Source organism: Carcharhinus amblyrhynchos, chromosome 21 (genome assembly GCF_965287045.1).
Source record: "Carcharhinus amblyrhynchos chromosome 21, sCarAmb.v2.hapA, whole genome shotgun sequence".
Classification (NCBI taxonomy): domain Eukaryota; kingdom Metazoa; phylum Chordata; class Chondrichthyes; order Carcharhiniformes; family Carcharhinidae; genus Carcharhinus; species Carcharhinus amblyrhynchos.
Window position 1 is genome coordinate 33,126,269 of NC_137344.1, and position 16,558 is coordinate 33,142,826.

General features: G+C 42.7%; 1 protein-coding gene across 7 annotated transcripts in view; it reads left to right on the forward strand.

Moving 5' to 3' along the window:
• The window catches only part of llgl2 (LLGL scribble cell polarity complex component 2), a 106,557-nt gene that overhangs the window by 66,490 nt on the left and 23,509 nt on the right, over window positions 1–16,558 (forward strand). For all 7 annotated transcript variants that reach the window (XM_080208966.1, XM_080208973.1, XM_080208967.1 and 4 more), the window contains 7 exons: window positions 4,973–5,091; window positions 8,113–8,271; window positions 9,935–10,097; window positions 10,189–10,321; window positions 10,764–10,818; window positions 12,079–12,233; window positions 14,685–14,902. In XM_080208966.1, coding sequence (XP_080065092.1) covers window positions 4,973–5,091; window positions 8,113–8,271; window positions 9,935–10,097; window positions 10,189–10,321; window positions 10,764–10,818; window positions 12,079–12,233; window positions 14,685–14,902 — 1,002 coding nt within the window. The remainder of the gene's footprint in view (window positions 1–4,972; window positions 5,092–8,112; window positions 8,272–9,934; window positions 10,098–10,188; window positions 10,322–10,763; window positions 10,819–12,078; window positions 12,234–14,684; window positions 14,903–16,558) is intronic.

A 16,558-nucleotide genomic window follows, 5' to 3' on the forward strand; every position in this document is an offset into this window, starting at 1 on the left:
GGAGAAAAGAGTCAATATTGAAAAAGACTTGTGATAATATGCAAGAAGTTAATAAACTTGAAGAGCAGGCGTGCAAAAAGTAAATTAACATCAATATAGTCTAGGGTGAGGTATTACGTGTTAATAGGATGAATAAGGAGGTCACAAACTCTTTGGAAAATAACAGCCTAAACGGAGTAGAGGGACGGAAAGATCTCCGGGTATAGATACATAAATGACAAGGTTAACAAGGTCATAAAATGTGAGCAAACCCCAAAGGTTTATTTCTGGAGGGATAGAATTGAAAAGTAGATGTTAAAGAACCTTGCTTAATCCATGCAGACCCAAGACAGAGCTGAGAATGTGATACTTGCTCCCACAAGGAGTGGATGAGGATGTAGGAATGCAAGGTTATGCTGATGGGGTTAGATAAAAAGCAAAAATTAGTAAAATTAAATCCTGCAAAGATAGAGGAAACAAAATGGGGGCCGAGATTATGGTCTGAAGTTATTGAACCTGGTGAGCAATGGGGAAAGAAGAGGATTCGATTTCTAGTACGTTAGGACTATTTTTGGGAACAGTAGAACCTGTACAAGGCAGACTGGTCGCACCTAAACCAAAATGGGATGGCATCCTTGAAGGGAGTGCCAGTGCTGTTGAGGAGGGTTTAAACCAAACTAACTTGGCAGAGGTGTGGGGTCCTGAGAGAAGGTTCAGTAGGAGGAGATGCCGTATCAAAATTAGAAGAGACACCAAATAAATCAGGGAGGCATAGAAGTTGTAGGCCAGTTAAAGCACAAAGGATTTTGGTAAGATTGGATGGTATTTATTTTTAAAGTAAGGAGTCTGACAAACAAGGTGGAAGAGTTGAGGGCACAAAACATATAAGATGTCATTGCTACCTTTTTGAGACATGGTTGAGAGAGGAGCAGGATTGGCAGTTCAGTATTCCAAGATGTTCAGGTGAGACAGGGAAGAAGATAAAAATGGAAGGGGTGTTGCAATTTTTGATCAGGGAATCAATAACAGCAGTAAGGAGTGGCGACATCTTAGAAGGCACTTGTAATGAAGCCATATCGTTAGAACTTAAAAAGAGCGATCTCATTGTTCAGCATTCTATAGGCCCCCTAACGGTCCAGATGAAATAGAAGAGCAGATATGTAGGCAAATGTCAGAAGACCACAAGTAATAGGGTACTGATGTTGGGGGATTTCAACTTCCCCAATATTAACTAGAGAGATCATTTGTGTGAAAAATTTAGAGGGAGCAGAATTTTTCAAACATGTCCATGGGAACATTTTAAGCCAGTATGTAGAAGGTTCTACAAGAAAGGGGTGGTCCTAGATTTAATTTTAAGTAACAAAGCCAGGCAAATGTTTGGAATATTAGCAGAGTAGCATTTTGCAGACAGTGATCATAACTCAGATTCAAGATGGTTATGGAAAAGAATGAGAATGGGCCAGAAATCCAAATTCCAAACTGGGGAGGGCCAATTTTAATTAGATCAGATATGATTTGGCCAGACTGGACTAAGAGCAGACATTTGGGTAAATCTGTGACAGAACAGTGGTATGCATTCAAAAGGAAGTGAGGAGAATACATGGCCAGTCATGTTCCAATAAAGAGAGAGTGGCACCAACAAATCCAATGAACATTGGATATTGAGGGATATACAGCATTGGATAAAGTGAAAAGCGGAGGCTAATGGCTGACATCAAGAGATCAAAACAGCAGAAGCCGTGGAGGAGTATAGAATGTACAAAAGGGAGCTTAAAAAGAAAATTTAGGAGAGCAAAAGGAGATATGAAAGGATTTTCCTTTAAAGTGCATTAAGGATAAAAAGGATAGCCAAGAAAAGAGTAGAACCCAATCATGACCACAATGATAATTTGTGTGTGGAGCTGGAGGACATAGGTAGAGTTCTAAACGAGTACTTTGTCGGTGCTCACTAGTAAGAGAGAGACAATGCGAATATAAAAAAAATCAGGGAGGACTGTGATACAATTAAAGAAATTAACAGACAGTGAAGAGGTTCTGAGTGGTCTGGCAGGCTTAAAAATAGATAAATCTCCAGGTCCAGATGAAATGAATCCCAGGCTGTTGAGTGAGGTAAGGGAGAAAATAATAGGGGCAATGGCAATTTTCAATTTTTCTCTAGCCACAGGGAGATGCTGGCAAACTGGAGGACAGCCAATGTGCTACCGTTATGCAAGAAGGGAGGAAGGGATAAACGAGGAAACTACAGGCCAGTCAGTTACCTCAGTGGTGGGGAAACTATTCTGAAAAACAGAATTAATCTGCATTTGTAGAGGCAGGGATTAAGAACAATCGGTGTGGTTTTGCTAAGGGGAGGTCATGTCTGACCAGCTTGATTCAATTTTTCGAAGAGGTGACCAGGTGTGTAGATGAGCGCAATGCATTTCATGTAGCTTACTTGACAAAGTCCCACATAGGAAACCGATAGTGAAGGTAAAAGCCAACAGGTTCCAAGGAAATTAGACAAATTGGATCCAGAATTGACTGACTGGCAGGAAACACAGGATAATGGTCGAAGGGTGTTTTCCTGATAGAATTTTTCTCACATCCCCTCTAAACTCCTGCCCTCTTACCTTAAATCTGTGTCCCCTAGACATTGATCTTTCCACCAAGGGGAAAAATTTCTTCCTGTCTATTCTACGTCCTTCATAATTTTATACATCTCAATCATATATCACCCTCAGTCTCCTCGGCTCCAACGAAAACAACCCCAGTCTATCCAATCTTCATAAACTGTCCAGCTCAGGCAACATCCTGGTAAATTTCCTCTGCACCCTATCAAATCCTTTGGTAATGTGAATTGCAGAATTGTACAAAATGCTCTAGTTGCTCTTAAAACTTTACGGGCGGAATTTTCCCGTCCTGCCCACCATGGGAATTGTAGTGGGTGAGACACAGACCACACAAAAGTCTGTTGACCTTGGCCAGGATTTTCTGACCTTGGGGCGAGCGTGGCTGTAAAATCCTGCTCTATGCCTCAGCTAATATAGGGAAGTATATCATATGGCCTCTTAACCACTTTGTCCAATCATCAACCCTCCTACATTCAAGTCCAAATCATTTATATAAACCATAAATAGCAAGGACCTCAATACTGATCCCTGCAGGACCCCATTGGACACCACTTTAGACATGTGCCCTGCCATCTTAAGAGACTGGTGTACATGCACACCAAGGTCCTTCTGATCCTCGGTGATTCCCACGGATCTGCCTTTCATCAGGTATTCAATTGTCCTGTTTGTTCTGCCCAAGTGCAATACCTCACACTTATCCAGATTGAAATCCAATGGGGTCCTGCAGGGATCAGTATTGAGATCCTTGCTATTTATGGTTTATATAAATGATTTGGACTTGAATGTAGGAGGGTTGATCAGTAAATTGGCAGATTATAGAAAAATTAGTAGAGTGGAACGTGGTAAGGAGGATAACCTTAGATTAATGGAGAAAATAGACAGACCAGACAGAGAGGCTGATCAATGGCAAAGGCTTTCAATCTGGATAAGTGTGAGTTATTGCACTTGGCCAGAACAAACAGGACAAGTGAATACCTGATGAAAGGCAGATCTGTGGGAATCACCGAGGATCAGAAGGACCTTGGTGTGCACGTACACCGGTCTTTTAACATGACAGGACACATGCCTGAAGTGGTTAAGAAGCCATATGATATACTTCCCTATATTAGCTGAAGCATAGAGCGGGATTTTACAGCCACGCTCGTCCCAAGGTCAGAAAATCCTGGCCAAGGTCAACAGACTTTTGTGTGGTCTGTGTCTCACCCACTACAATTCTCATGGTGGGCAGGACAGGAAAATTCTGCCCATAAAGTTTTAAGAGCATTTTGTACAATTCTGCAATTCACATTATCAAAGGGTTTGATAGAATTGGAAAGGGTGCAGAGGAAATTTACCAGGATGTTGCCTGAGCTGGAGAGTTTATGAAGATTGGATAGACTGGGGTTGTTTTCGTTGGAGCCAAGGGGACTGAGGGTGATGTATGATTGAGATGTATAAAATTATGAAGGACGTAGAGTAGACAGGAAGAAACTTTTCCCCTTGGTGGAAAGATCAATGTCTAGGGGGCATAGATTTAAGGTAAGAGGGCAGGAGTTTAGAGGGGATGTGAGAAAAATTCTTTTCAGCCAAATGGTGGGGGGTCTGGAACTTGCTGCCTGAAAAGGTGATGGAGATAGAGACTTTCATAACAACATTTAAGAAATAATTAGATGTGCATTTGTGATGCCAAGACCTAAAAGGCTATGGGCTAAGAGCTGGAAAATGGGATTAGAATAGTTTGGATGTTTGTTTTACACCTCTATACACAATGGGCTGTAAGGCCTTTTCTGTGCTGTAGACCCTCTGACGCAAACATCTAGTAGTAAACTCACTATTTAACTCGAGCCTCGTTAAGTAATTTAGTAATAAATCACTAACTCGAGCCTGGTTAAGTTGGCTTATTTTAAAACAAATCTGGCAAAGTGGAACAGGCCTTGAACTCAGGAATAAAAACAAAATGCTAGAAATACCCTGATCAGGCAGAATTGTTGGAGAGAGAAACAAGTTCACATTTTAGGCTGGGGAATTGGAGGAATTCGCAATGTAGCAAGTTCTAAGCAGGCATAGAGGTAGGAAAAGGGCAAGAAAAGAATAAAAATGAAGGCCTTTGATCAGGTGTAAGGTGTTAGTAGGAGGTAGTAAAGGGGCAATGTGAATAGCACAAATTCTGCTTTTCCTAATCTCCTGGAGATAAAAACACGAGCCAACATTGTGATCTAAAATTATTGAATTTGAAGTTGTAAAGTGTTTAACTGAAAATTGTGCTGGTCCTCATGCTTCTGCTGAGCTTCGGTGGCTCAGGAGTCTGGTGGAAGGAAAGCAGCAGATTACACCTGCTTCTGTTTGAGCTAGTTGGTTCTGTATGAACATGTTCTATAGAACTTGAATGTGGGGTATCTCTACAGGGTCAACTGGTGACGCTCTTGGATGACAACAGTCTGCATTTATGGAAGCTGAAGAAAAACCCAGATGGACTGAGCCTCCTCAAGGAGGAGTCTCGCTTCGATCTACGTGGGCAGCCCGGGTAAGAGTTTAAACTGATTTTGATTTATTATTGTCACTTGCATTAGGATACAGTGAAAAGCATTATTTATTGCACTGTAAGATAAAGCATACAGTTCATGGAGTACATAGGAAAGGAAAGGAGAGGGTGCAGAATATAGTGTACGCCCATAGCTAGGGTGTAGAGAAAGATCAACTCAGATCAACATAGGTCCATTCAAAAGTCTGATCTGATGGCAGACAAGAAGAAGCTGTTCTTGAGTTGGTTGGTATGTGTTCTCAGATTTTTGTATCTTTCCAATGGAAGAAGGTAGAGAGTATGTCCAGGGGTACATAGGGTCCTTTAATTATGCTGGCTGCTTTTCCAAGGCAGCAGGAAGTATAGACAGTCAGTAGATGGGAGGTTGGTTTGCGTGATGGTCTGGGTTACATTTTACAAACCTTTTGTAGTTTCTTGTAGTCTTGGTCAGAGCAGGAGCTATACCAAACTGTGAAGCATCTGGAAAGGATGCTTTCTGTAGTGCATCTGTAAAAACTGGTGAGAGTCAAGGTGAATTTCCTTAGTCTCCTGAGAAAGTAGAGGCATTGGTGGGCTTTCTTATCTTATAGCATCAGCGTGGAGGGATCAGGGCAGTTTCTTGGTGATCTAGACATCTATAAACTTGAAGCTGTAGATCATTTCCACTTCACCCTATTGATGTAGACAAGGGCATTTAACCCTCTACCGATTCCATCTGAGTGAGGGTGTGCACTGCGCTGTGGTGGTTTAGATTCATTGAGTGACTGAGCCTTTGAGATTTTTCTCTGGAAATAAACAAAGTCCCCTGGGCTAGATGGGATCATCCAAGAATACTTTGGGAGGCAAGAGATGAGATTGTGGATCCTTTAGCTTTGATCTTTGGGTCCTCGCTGTCCACAGGGATTGTGCCAGAGGACTGGAGAGTTGTGAATGTTGTTCCTCCCTTCAAGAAAGGAAATAGCAATGACCCTGCTAATTATAGGCATTATTCTTTCTTCGGTGGCCGGTAAGTTAATGGAAAGGCCTTGAGATAAGATTTATGACCATTTGGAAAGATGCAGTTTAATCCGGGATAGTCAGCGCGGTTTCATCAGGGGTAAGTCCTGCCTCACAAATTTGATTGAATTCTTTGTCTACGCACTTCGTTACCTCAAAGGTAGAGCAGTTGATGTTGTATACATGGATTTTAGTAAGGCGTTTGATAAGGTTCCCCATGGTAGGCTCATGAAGAAAGTAAGGAGGTGTGGGATAGAAGGAAATTTAGCCGATTGGATAAGTAATTGGCTGTCTCATAGACAAAGGGCGGTGGTGGAAGGAAAATTTTCAGACAGGAGGCCAGTTACCCAGCGGTGTACCACAGGGATCAGTGCTGGGTCTTCTGCTATTTGTAATATTTATCAATGACTTGGAAGAGGGGGCTGAATGGTGGGCTAGTAAATTTGCTGATGACGCCAAGATTGGTGGAGTAGTGGATGAGGTGGAGGGCTCTTGTAGGCTGCAAAGAGACATTGAAAGGATGCAGAGCTGGACAGAAAAGTGTCAAATGGAGTTTAACCCTGATAAGTGCGAGGTAATTCATTTTGGTAGGACAAACTTGAATGCGGATTACAGGGTCAACAGCAAGGTTCTGAGGAATGTGAAGGAACAGAGATCTTGGGGTTCATAACCACAGATCTCTGAAGGTTGCCACTCAAGTGGATAGAGCTTTGAAGAAGGCTTATAGTGTGTTAGCGCTTATTAACAGGGGGTTTGAGTTTAAGAGCCGTGGGGCTATGCTGCAACTATACCGGACATTGGTGAGACCACATTTGGAATATTGTGTTCAGTTCTGGTCACCTCACTATAAGAAGGATGTGGAAGCATTGGAGAGAGCGCAGAGGAGATTTACCAGGATGCTGCGTGGTTTGGAGGGTAGGTCTTATGAGGAAAGATTGATGGAGCTGGGGCTTTTCTCTTTAGAGCGGAGGAGGATGAGAGGTGACTTAATAGAAGCTTATAAGATGATGAGGAGGCTAGATAAAGTGGACGTGCAGAGACTATTTCCTCATGTGGATGTAGCTGTTACTAGGGGACATAACTATAAGGTTCATGGTGGGAGATATAGGAGGGATATCCAAGGTAGATTCTTTACTCGGAATGGCTGGGGTGTGGAATACACTGCTTGCTGTGATTGTGGAGTTGGACACTTTAGGAACTTTCAAGCGGTTATTGGACAGCACATGGAGCACACCAGAATGACAGGGAGTGGGATAGCTTGATCTTGGATTTGGACTTAGCTCAGCATAACATTGAGGGCCGAAGGGCCTGTAACTGTGCTGTACTGTTCTATGTTTTTATGTAAAATGTGCCATACTGACCACCTATGTTTTGTTTTCCTTTTGATTTGCAGGCAGTCACATGATCAGTGTTTATTCACTGTCCAACCAGGGCAGATTACAACTATAACTAAATAGAATAGTAGAACATTGGACAATGGAGCATTTTAGTCATAAAGGTTCACAGGGCACTGAACAACATCAAATGTTGAGATTGTTAAAAATTGCTGTGACTCTGGTTGATGGCCCAGGAAGTTTAATAGGTTTCAGAATGTTGCAATCCAGCAAAGTTCAGATTGAGAGTGAACAAGATTGTATCCCACTGTTGTCCGATATCGTGAAATCATATAGGGAATCCGTTATAGACTCTGCTATTGAGTGCAAAGCAACTGGTCTTGCTGTAGATACTGAATACCCCTGGTTGGCAGGAGCAGGGGGTCAATGTTGATTCTGCATCCCAACAGGGGATAGTTTAAAGTTTATTATTATTAGTGTCACAAGTAGGCTTACGTGAACACTGCATTGAAATTACTGTGAAAATTCCCTACCATGCATATGCTCAGGAGGCTGTGTAGAGCTGCCTAAGCAGGGAAACTGTGCATTGTACAATTGTGATTGATTTAACTCTGCACCATGCATGTAATTTACTGAGTTCTGGTTTCTTGATTCAGCTGATGCCTTCTGTGACCTGCTTGTTTCCTGTTTATAGTGCTCCTCCAAGTGTCACGACTATAACTGTGGTCCTCCCTCAGTCGCCTGGTGAAGTGTTGTTTCTGGGGACAGAAGGTGGCTGTGTGTTTGTGGTGGAACAGCCAACCTTCAGAGAGCAGGAAGAGAAAACCATCAGCCAGGAAGCTGTTCTACAGAAGTAAGGGTTCTGATCATCAGCATGCTTCAACCTGAGTCTGTCATTCCTACCTGCTTTACTATTTCTATAAATGATCTTTTATAGAGATTGTATAGGACAGGAACAGCTGGTATTCATTACTGCACTTTCTTATTTATTGCTACTGCTTTTCTTTATGAATAACTGAAAGTTGATGCTGGGGTGAAGTTTGATCCCAGTGTCTGTCGCATGATTTTTGCCAAGATAGAATTTGAGTTTTCCAGTCTTTCTCTTTCTTTATCTCGCATCTCTGCTTTAGTTTTTTGCTTTTTCAAGTATTTATCCAATATTTGTTTTCAATCTGTATCCACCTCTCTGTCAGGCCAATGCTTTCCAAATCCAAACCACGTTTTCCTCAGGGAGCCTCTGACTCTTTTTTGCCAATCATCTTTAATTCTGCTATTGATCCTTTCAGCCACAGGAAACCAAGCTCTTTAGTTACCCTTATCGATATCCTTTTATAATAAATATCTCTATGAAATCTCCACTGACCTTCTCTGTGTTGCTCTGACAAAAGAGGAAACTGGAGGTGGTCTGTCTTTATCATGTGTTGTGTAGATTTTTGTAAATAAACCAAAGTGCATGCTATTTTCCTCTTTTACATAGTTTCTCCTCTTACCACCCCCCACACCGCCCCTCCCACAGATGGAAGCTGGCTCTTCCACATGTGCTCTAACCTTCCCCAATTAGTATCAGTTCCTCGTGATCATAACCAGAGCAGGCACTGAAATGTCGCAGCATTTTCAACATTAACAGTGTTTAAAGGAGAAAAACCCCAGCTACTCCAGTCTATCTCAACTCTCTTCATTCTCTAATTTGTCTCCTATTTCCCCATAAGCCTCTGACCTCATGAAGCCCATGAGTCACCACCAGCTTCCTCAACCCTATTCCCATAAAATTATTGACCCCTGTTTCTCCACCCAACCCCCTGCCTCAAGTTTGCAATCATTATCAACTTCGTTTTTAAAAAAAACTCGCCCTTAATGTCTCTGTCCTTGCAAACTACACCCCATCTACAACATCCCTTTCTTCTCAGGGTTTTGAACATGCTGTCACCTTCTAAATCTGTGGTGACCTTCACTGCACCACCCCACCCCACATCTAGCTTGGTTTGAATTCCCCAATTAGATTTCTGACCCTGCCACAATACCAAAACAGTTCTTATAAAAGTCATAGATGACATCATCTGTGATAAGTGGGATAAATCTGTTTTCAAATGGTTTCCACTGGATCAGTTTGTAAGTTGTATTGATAACTGTCAGCACCCTTGGAGGTTACTGAGTAGTTGTATCTGGGCTGAACCTCAACATATTTTTAGCATTAGAACACAGAAGTTTGATTGATAGCATTGGAAGAGCTATTAGTTACCAACTTGTTGCACATGCTGTTTGCAGAGTCTTCCCTAATAGATAGTGATTTACCTGCCCAGAATCCTTTTAATTGTTTAGATGTCTCACATATGCCCCACCATTCTTTATAGGTCTTCTTCCAGTTCTCCCTTCAGTTCCCTCTTGGTGTGTCTGTCTCTGCCTCCACCTTTCTTCTTTTCATTGACAAACTGTGGTTACAGTTCAGGGATAAATTGAATGGGGTGTGGTGAGAAGTGAGAGCAAATTTGGAATGAGTATTTCTCTTCTTCCCTCAGAGTGCCTGATGATTATAGAAGTCGACGCTCACTGGGATCTGTGGAGGCCCTGCAGGAGAACCCAAGAAACCCCCATCAGATTCTGATTGGATATAGCAGAGGCCTTATCATATTGTGGGATTTGCAGGCTAACCAAGCAACACACCACTTTCTAGGAGATCTGGTACAGTCTTTCTAATCCATTTGGTGTGAGGTGGATGTCACTGGGGAGCCCTTTAAACGCTTTGTAACGCCGTGTCTATTTTTGTTTATAGCAATTGGAGAGTGTGACCTGGCAGAGGGATGGGCGGCAGATCATCAGCTCTCACAGTGATGGCAGTTACTCCCAGTGGCCTGTATCAAATGATGACCGATTGCCACAGCCTCTAGAAAACAAAGTGCCTTATGGTCAGTATGATCCTGCAAAACAATGTCACTTGCCTGAAAGGCCAACAGGGAGACTGTGTTTCTAGAAATGTGAATTGGAAAGCTTAACGTGCAGGATCCCTGAAGGTGAACAAATTTGCTGCATGCTTGGGGCACTTTGAGCCCCACTTTTTAAGGAATAACTTGTCTAAATCATGACCAGCTGGCTTCAATCTGCTGACCTAAGCACAGACAGGGACAGATGCTAGAGGATGAGACACGGAGGAAGCACAAACAACTAGAAGAATTGCTTTATCACTGCTGGAAATGAGCATGAATAAGACATTAGAACTAATTTCATAAACAGTATCTGGCTTTCAAGTTGATATGGGATGTACAGGAACAGAAAATGATATTGAGCTCCATGTGATTTCTGGACTTCAGATCTCTATTACTAAGCTCCTTTCTACCTCCTTATCCACAGGTCCCTTCCCTTGCAAAGCAATTCCAAAGATACTTTGGCTCACAACCAAGCAAAGGTAGGTCACTCTGCTGCTGTTGATCAGCCTTCTTGCAGTGAATAACTGTGTGCATGCATGTGCGCAGATGATTGGGAAAGGCCATTAGTTTAGAATAGGAAGGATCAGCTGCGGGGTTGAAGTGAGGGGCAGGAATACAAGACCATGTAGGACGGTTTGGTGTGTATGTGCATTAATGTTTGGCAAGAGTGTCATTAAATAAGTGAGTTGCAGACGCATGGGGCTGTGATATTGTGGCAGTAGAGATCTGCACCCAAGAAAGGGAAGATTGTAAACGTCATATTCCTGACTGCAAGATATTCCAGGGGGAAAAAAAATGGGCGTTGACAATATTGGTCAAATTGTTGTAAGATTGGATTAGGTGACATGTGAAGGATTAAAGACAGAATCTCTTTGGCTAAAATTAAGGAATAATCCAGGAATACTGCTGGGTATTTATTTTGGGCCACCAAAAGGGGGAAAGAGATGAAGTTACAAGAACTGAAATGGTGATAATGGGGTCTTCGTTTATTCTATAGACAGTGGAATAGTAATGGTAATAGATAGAGGGGAGGAATTCCTGAATGTATGCAAGAAAACTTTCTCAATCGAAGTGTTTGCAGCCTCACTGGAAGGAAACTGTATTGGATCTAGTTCGTGGGAATGAAGTGATTCGTGTTTCAGTGGGGAGCATTATCAGAATAATTATGGAAAGGGACAAGGGACAATCTAGCCCAAAAGCATTTAATTGGAGAAGGGATAACTTAGTGAGCTGAAGGGGCATTTATTCCAGATGGATTGGAATCAAATATTGGTCAACAAAACAGTAACTGAACTATGAAAGGTCTTAAATGAGAGTTCTATTACAGACTATACACATTCCCAGGCAGGTGAAAGATTTGGAGATCAACATGAGACAAAAAAGAGTCTTTAACCATTGTTAGGCACAAAATACAGCAGAAAACTAAGCTGAATATAAAAAAATACAATGGGCATTTAAATTTAATATTGTGTATGTAGACTTTCAAAAGGTGTTTGGCAAAGTAGCACATAATAGACTTGTTAGCAAAATTGAAGCCCAGACTAAAGGGACATTAGTAGTTTGGGTACAAAATTGGTCAAGCGACAGAATGCAAAGAGAAGGGATGTAGAGGGTGAAGAGCTAGTTTGGTTGTTTTGTGTGTTAGGTTTTGCTGTGAAACTTGTCTTTGGGACTGCCTTATGTCTTCAAAGTGTGTTTGTGGAGCATTCACACCAGGTTTGGGAATGCTCTTTTTGCAGGACTCCATTCATTATCTTCAAAGGAGGAATGCCTCGGGCCAGTTATGGTGACCGGCATTGTATCTCGGTCCTACATGGCTCCAAGCAGACTGCATTTGACTTCACCTCCCGAGTGATTGATTTCTTTGTTGTTGATGAGGACGATTCTGAATCAGGTAAACAATGTTCTCTGTCCCTTTTTATACGTGCACTTTGGGGGGTTGAGGGGGTGATGTTTGTCCACTAAATTAGTCCATAATGTGATTAATCCGTCCCTGCACTGTCGTTGGTTTGCTGTTTCTTAAATGGTTTCTCAATAGCAGCCTATGAATAGACAGTATTTGAAGAACTGAATCATAAGGATCAGGCTCCCTACACAATTTCCACAGGAGCTCAGATGTTCATAACTTGTGTTCCTGTAGCTGGGAGTGTTTGATGGCGACAGTGTAGAGGGAGGTTTACTCTGTATGTAACCCATGTTGTCTGTGCCTGCTTTGGGAGTGTTTGATGTTGTCATTTGATGACATTGGCATAATTGGCTTTAAGATTTAACTAAGTACGTGCTTATCTAATTATAAGCCTCACAACCAAATGTTGGCAGTTTGTGTTGTCATAAATGTTCCTACTTTTATTATACTCAAAAGCCTAAAATTAGTTTGACATTTGATGAAGTAACTACAGCTATTAGCACTTCCTGACAGGAAATTGTTTACTCTTATCACCCTGTAGTTCACCCTCATACTTCCTGCAATTAAAATTCACCATACGTGTTCTGTTTGGCTAGTTAATTATTGATTTGTCATGTATAATGTTTTAGGTTGAGTCTGAGTCAAAGGGGCTGTAGTAATTCTGTGCAAGGATATTCATGATGATAAGAGCAGTGGTCTCTTCATAACACTGGGATGAATGATTTCATTAACAAAACTGTAAATCTAATGGGATGTTGCAGTTTATATAAAGAAATCAGAAAGGCCACCAAGAACCAGGTACAAGGGCCAGGTTTTGTGCCTTAATCTCTAGGACTGCTAATATTTAAAATTTCTGCTCTTTCATGTCAGCCACTGATGTTTGGAATTTAAGCGGGTGGCTTGATGGATCGGTGCCAGATAATTTCAGCGACATAAACCCCCATCCAGATGTCGTGTGGGCAATTAATCCCTGCAGACCAAATATATAATAATTCAGCAATGCAGAATAAGGTATAATGCCTATCCCTAATTATCTTTGAAAGTTGTGCTGAGCCACCTTTTGTGAACTGCTACAGTATGTGTACATCCAAAATGCTGTTATGAAGGGAGTTCCAAGATTTTGATCCAACCACAGTGAAAGAACTTTGTAAATCCAAGTCAGGATGATATGTAGTCTGGAGGGGAATTTGCAGGTTAGGTAATGGTGTTCCCATACATCTGCTGCCCTTGCACTTCTACGTGGTCGAGGTTGTGGTTTTGGAATGTATTATCGAAGGAGTCTTGGCGAGTTACCGCAATGCATCTCGTAGATGGCAGAGGGAGTGAATGTTTAAGATGACGGATGGATTGCTAATCCAGTAAGCTGCTCTGTCCTGGATGACGATGAACTTCTCGAGTGTAGTTGGAGCTGCACTCATCCAGGCAAATGGAGAGAATTCTATCACGTTGCTGACATGTGTCTTGTATAGGCTTTGGGGAATCAGGATAAGAGACAATCTAACCACTGCCCCTTGACATTCAATGGTGTAACCATCACTGCATCCCCCACTGTCAACATCCTTGGGGTTACCAGTGACCTGAAACTCAACTGGACTCACCACATAAACACAATGGCTACAAGAGCAGGTCAGAGGCTAGGAATACTGCAGTGAGTAACTCATCTCCTGACTCCCCAAAGCCTATCCACCATCTACAAGACACAAGTCTGGAGTATGATGGAATACTCCCCACTTGCCTGAATGGGTGCAGCTCCACATTCAAGAAGCTTGACTCTATACGCGACAAAGCAGCCCACTTGATTGGCACTGTATCAACAAACATTCAATCCCTCCACCATTGACACTCAGTAGCAGTAATGTGTACTATCTACAAGATGCACTGCAGCAATTTACGAAAGATCCTTGGACAGCACCTTCCAAATCTACGACCACTTCCTTCTAGAAGGACAAAGGCAGCAGATAAATGGGAACATCACCACCTGCAAGTTCCCTTCCAAGCCACTCTCCATTCTGACTTGGAAAGATGTCACCATTCCTTCGCAGTCGCTGGGTCACAATTCTGGAATTCCCTCCCACAGAACATGTACTGCAGCGATTCAAGAAGACAGCTCACCACCTTCTCAAGGGTAAGTAGGGATGGGCAATAAATGCTGGCCAGCCAGCCAACGACACCCATGTCCCACGAATTGAACAAAAAAAAGTCAGAAGGTGAATTGCTGTCTGCAAAATTCCCAGCCTTTGCAACCACAGTATTTGTATGGCTAGTCTAATTCAGTTTCTGGCAATGCTAACCCTAGGATGTTGATAGTGGGAGAAGTTCATGATGATGATGATGCCATTGAATGTCAAGTGATGCTTCTTCGGTCGCAATGCTATTTTTTTTAGAGTAATGTTCTGCACTTGCACTCTCCTGAATGACTTCCCTTTTTGTTTTTCTTAGATTGCAATGAGCCAAGTGCACTGCTGGTTCTAGCAGAGGAGGAGCTGGTAGCCATAGATTTGAAGTCCCCTTTGTGGCCAGTGATCCAATCTCCATATCTGATACCTCTCCATTGCTCTGCAATCACCTGTTCCCACCATGTCTCCAACATCCCCATCAAACTATGGGAAAGAATCATTGCTGCTGGTAACAAGCAGACCACTCACTATTCCACCAAGGTATATCTCCAAAGCAGTCTCTGGGGAATGAAAATTAAGTAAAGAACAATGCAAACTATTTAAGTGAAGACCCCAGCTAAAATGACTAGATGTTTCAATGGGTGTTATAGGCAGTATCGAAGTTTTGGTCCCTAAAAGAGAAAACGCTGGAAAATCTCAGTAGGTCTGGCAGCATCTGTAGGGAGAGAAAAGAGTAGATGTTTTGAGTCCAGATGACCCTTTGTCAAAGCTAAAAGGCATAGAAAGTGAGATATTTATACTGCAATGAAAGATGAGTCATAGCCATAGAAACCAGGGGAAAAGATTGCTAATAGCTGTCCACAGAGAGAATAAAGATAGTGAATGGCCAAAAGGCAGAGAAGCTGTAAGCTGTGACAGATGGAGATGCTGGGGGAGGGAGAAATGGCATAGACGTAGAATGTAGAAAAGGGGAAGTGGGGGAGAAAATGGAAGGGGCATGAAGTAGGGAGAAGGAAAGAGTTGGGGGGGTGGGGGAGAAGAAAAATGAAGAACGACCATAAAGAAATAAAAGATAGAGAACGGTAAAAATTTAAATAGAATCAAAACAAAGGGGGCTGAGGGGGAATGAAGCAAATCATTTGAAGTTTTTGAATTCTGTGTCGAGACCAGAAGGCTGTAAAGTGCTTAGCCAGAAGATGAGATGCTGTTCCTCCAGTTTGCGTTGGGCTTCACTAGAACATTGCAGCAAGCCAAGGACAAACATGTGGACATGGGAGCCAGATCATGAGTTTAAAACGGCAAGCAACTGGAAGGCCAGGGTTCCCTCTCCCAGTTCTGATTGCACATACACAGGTACACAGCAAAGCAATCACCCAGTCTATGCTTGGTCTCTCCGATACAGAGGAGACTACACTGGGAGCAGCGAGTGCAATCCACCAAATTGGAAGAGGTGCACGCTTAACCTGGGATGAATGTTTTAGACCTTGGATGGTGAGCATGGAAGAAGTAAAGGGACAGGTGTTACACCTTCTGCGATTGCATGGGAAGGTGCCATGAGTGACGGGAGACATGATGGGTATAGGGGAGGAGTGGACTAGGTTATCCTGGAGGGAACAGTCTCTGCGGAATGCTGACAGAGGGAGTAAAGGGAACATGTGTTTGGTGGTGGCATCACACTGGAGTTGGTGAAAATGGCAGAGGATTACGCTTTGAATGCGGAGGCTGGTGGGGTGAAATCTGAGAACAAGGGGGACTCTATCCTTGTTCTGGAAGGGGGGAGGGCTGTGGCACGGGAGATGGACTGCATGCTGTTGAGGGCCCTGTCAACAATTGTTAATGGGAATCCACAGTTGAGGGAAAAGGAGCACATATTAGAAACACTCCTTTCGAAAGTGGCATCATCGGAACAAATGCGACGGAAGCAAAGGAGTTGAGAGAAAGGGATGGAGTCCTTACAGGATGTGGGGTATGAAGACCTGTAGCCCAGATAGCTGTGGGAGTCAGTGGGCTTGTAATGGATATTGGTAAATAGTCTGTTGCCAGAAATGGAGACAGAAAGGTTAAGGAAGGGAAGGGAAGTGTCTGAGATGGATCAGGTGAAGGTGATGGAGGAGTGGAAACTGGAAGCAAGGTTGATGAATTTTTCGAGATTTGGACAAGAGCATGAAACGGCACCAAAATAGTCATCGATGTACT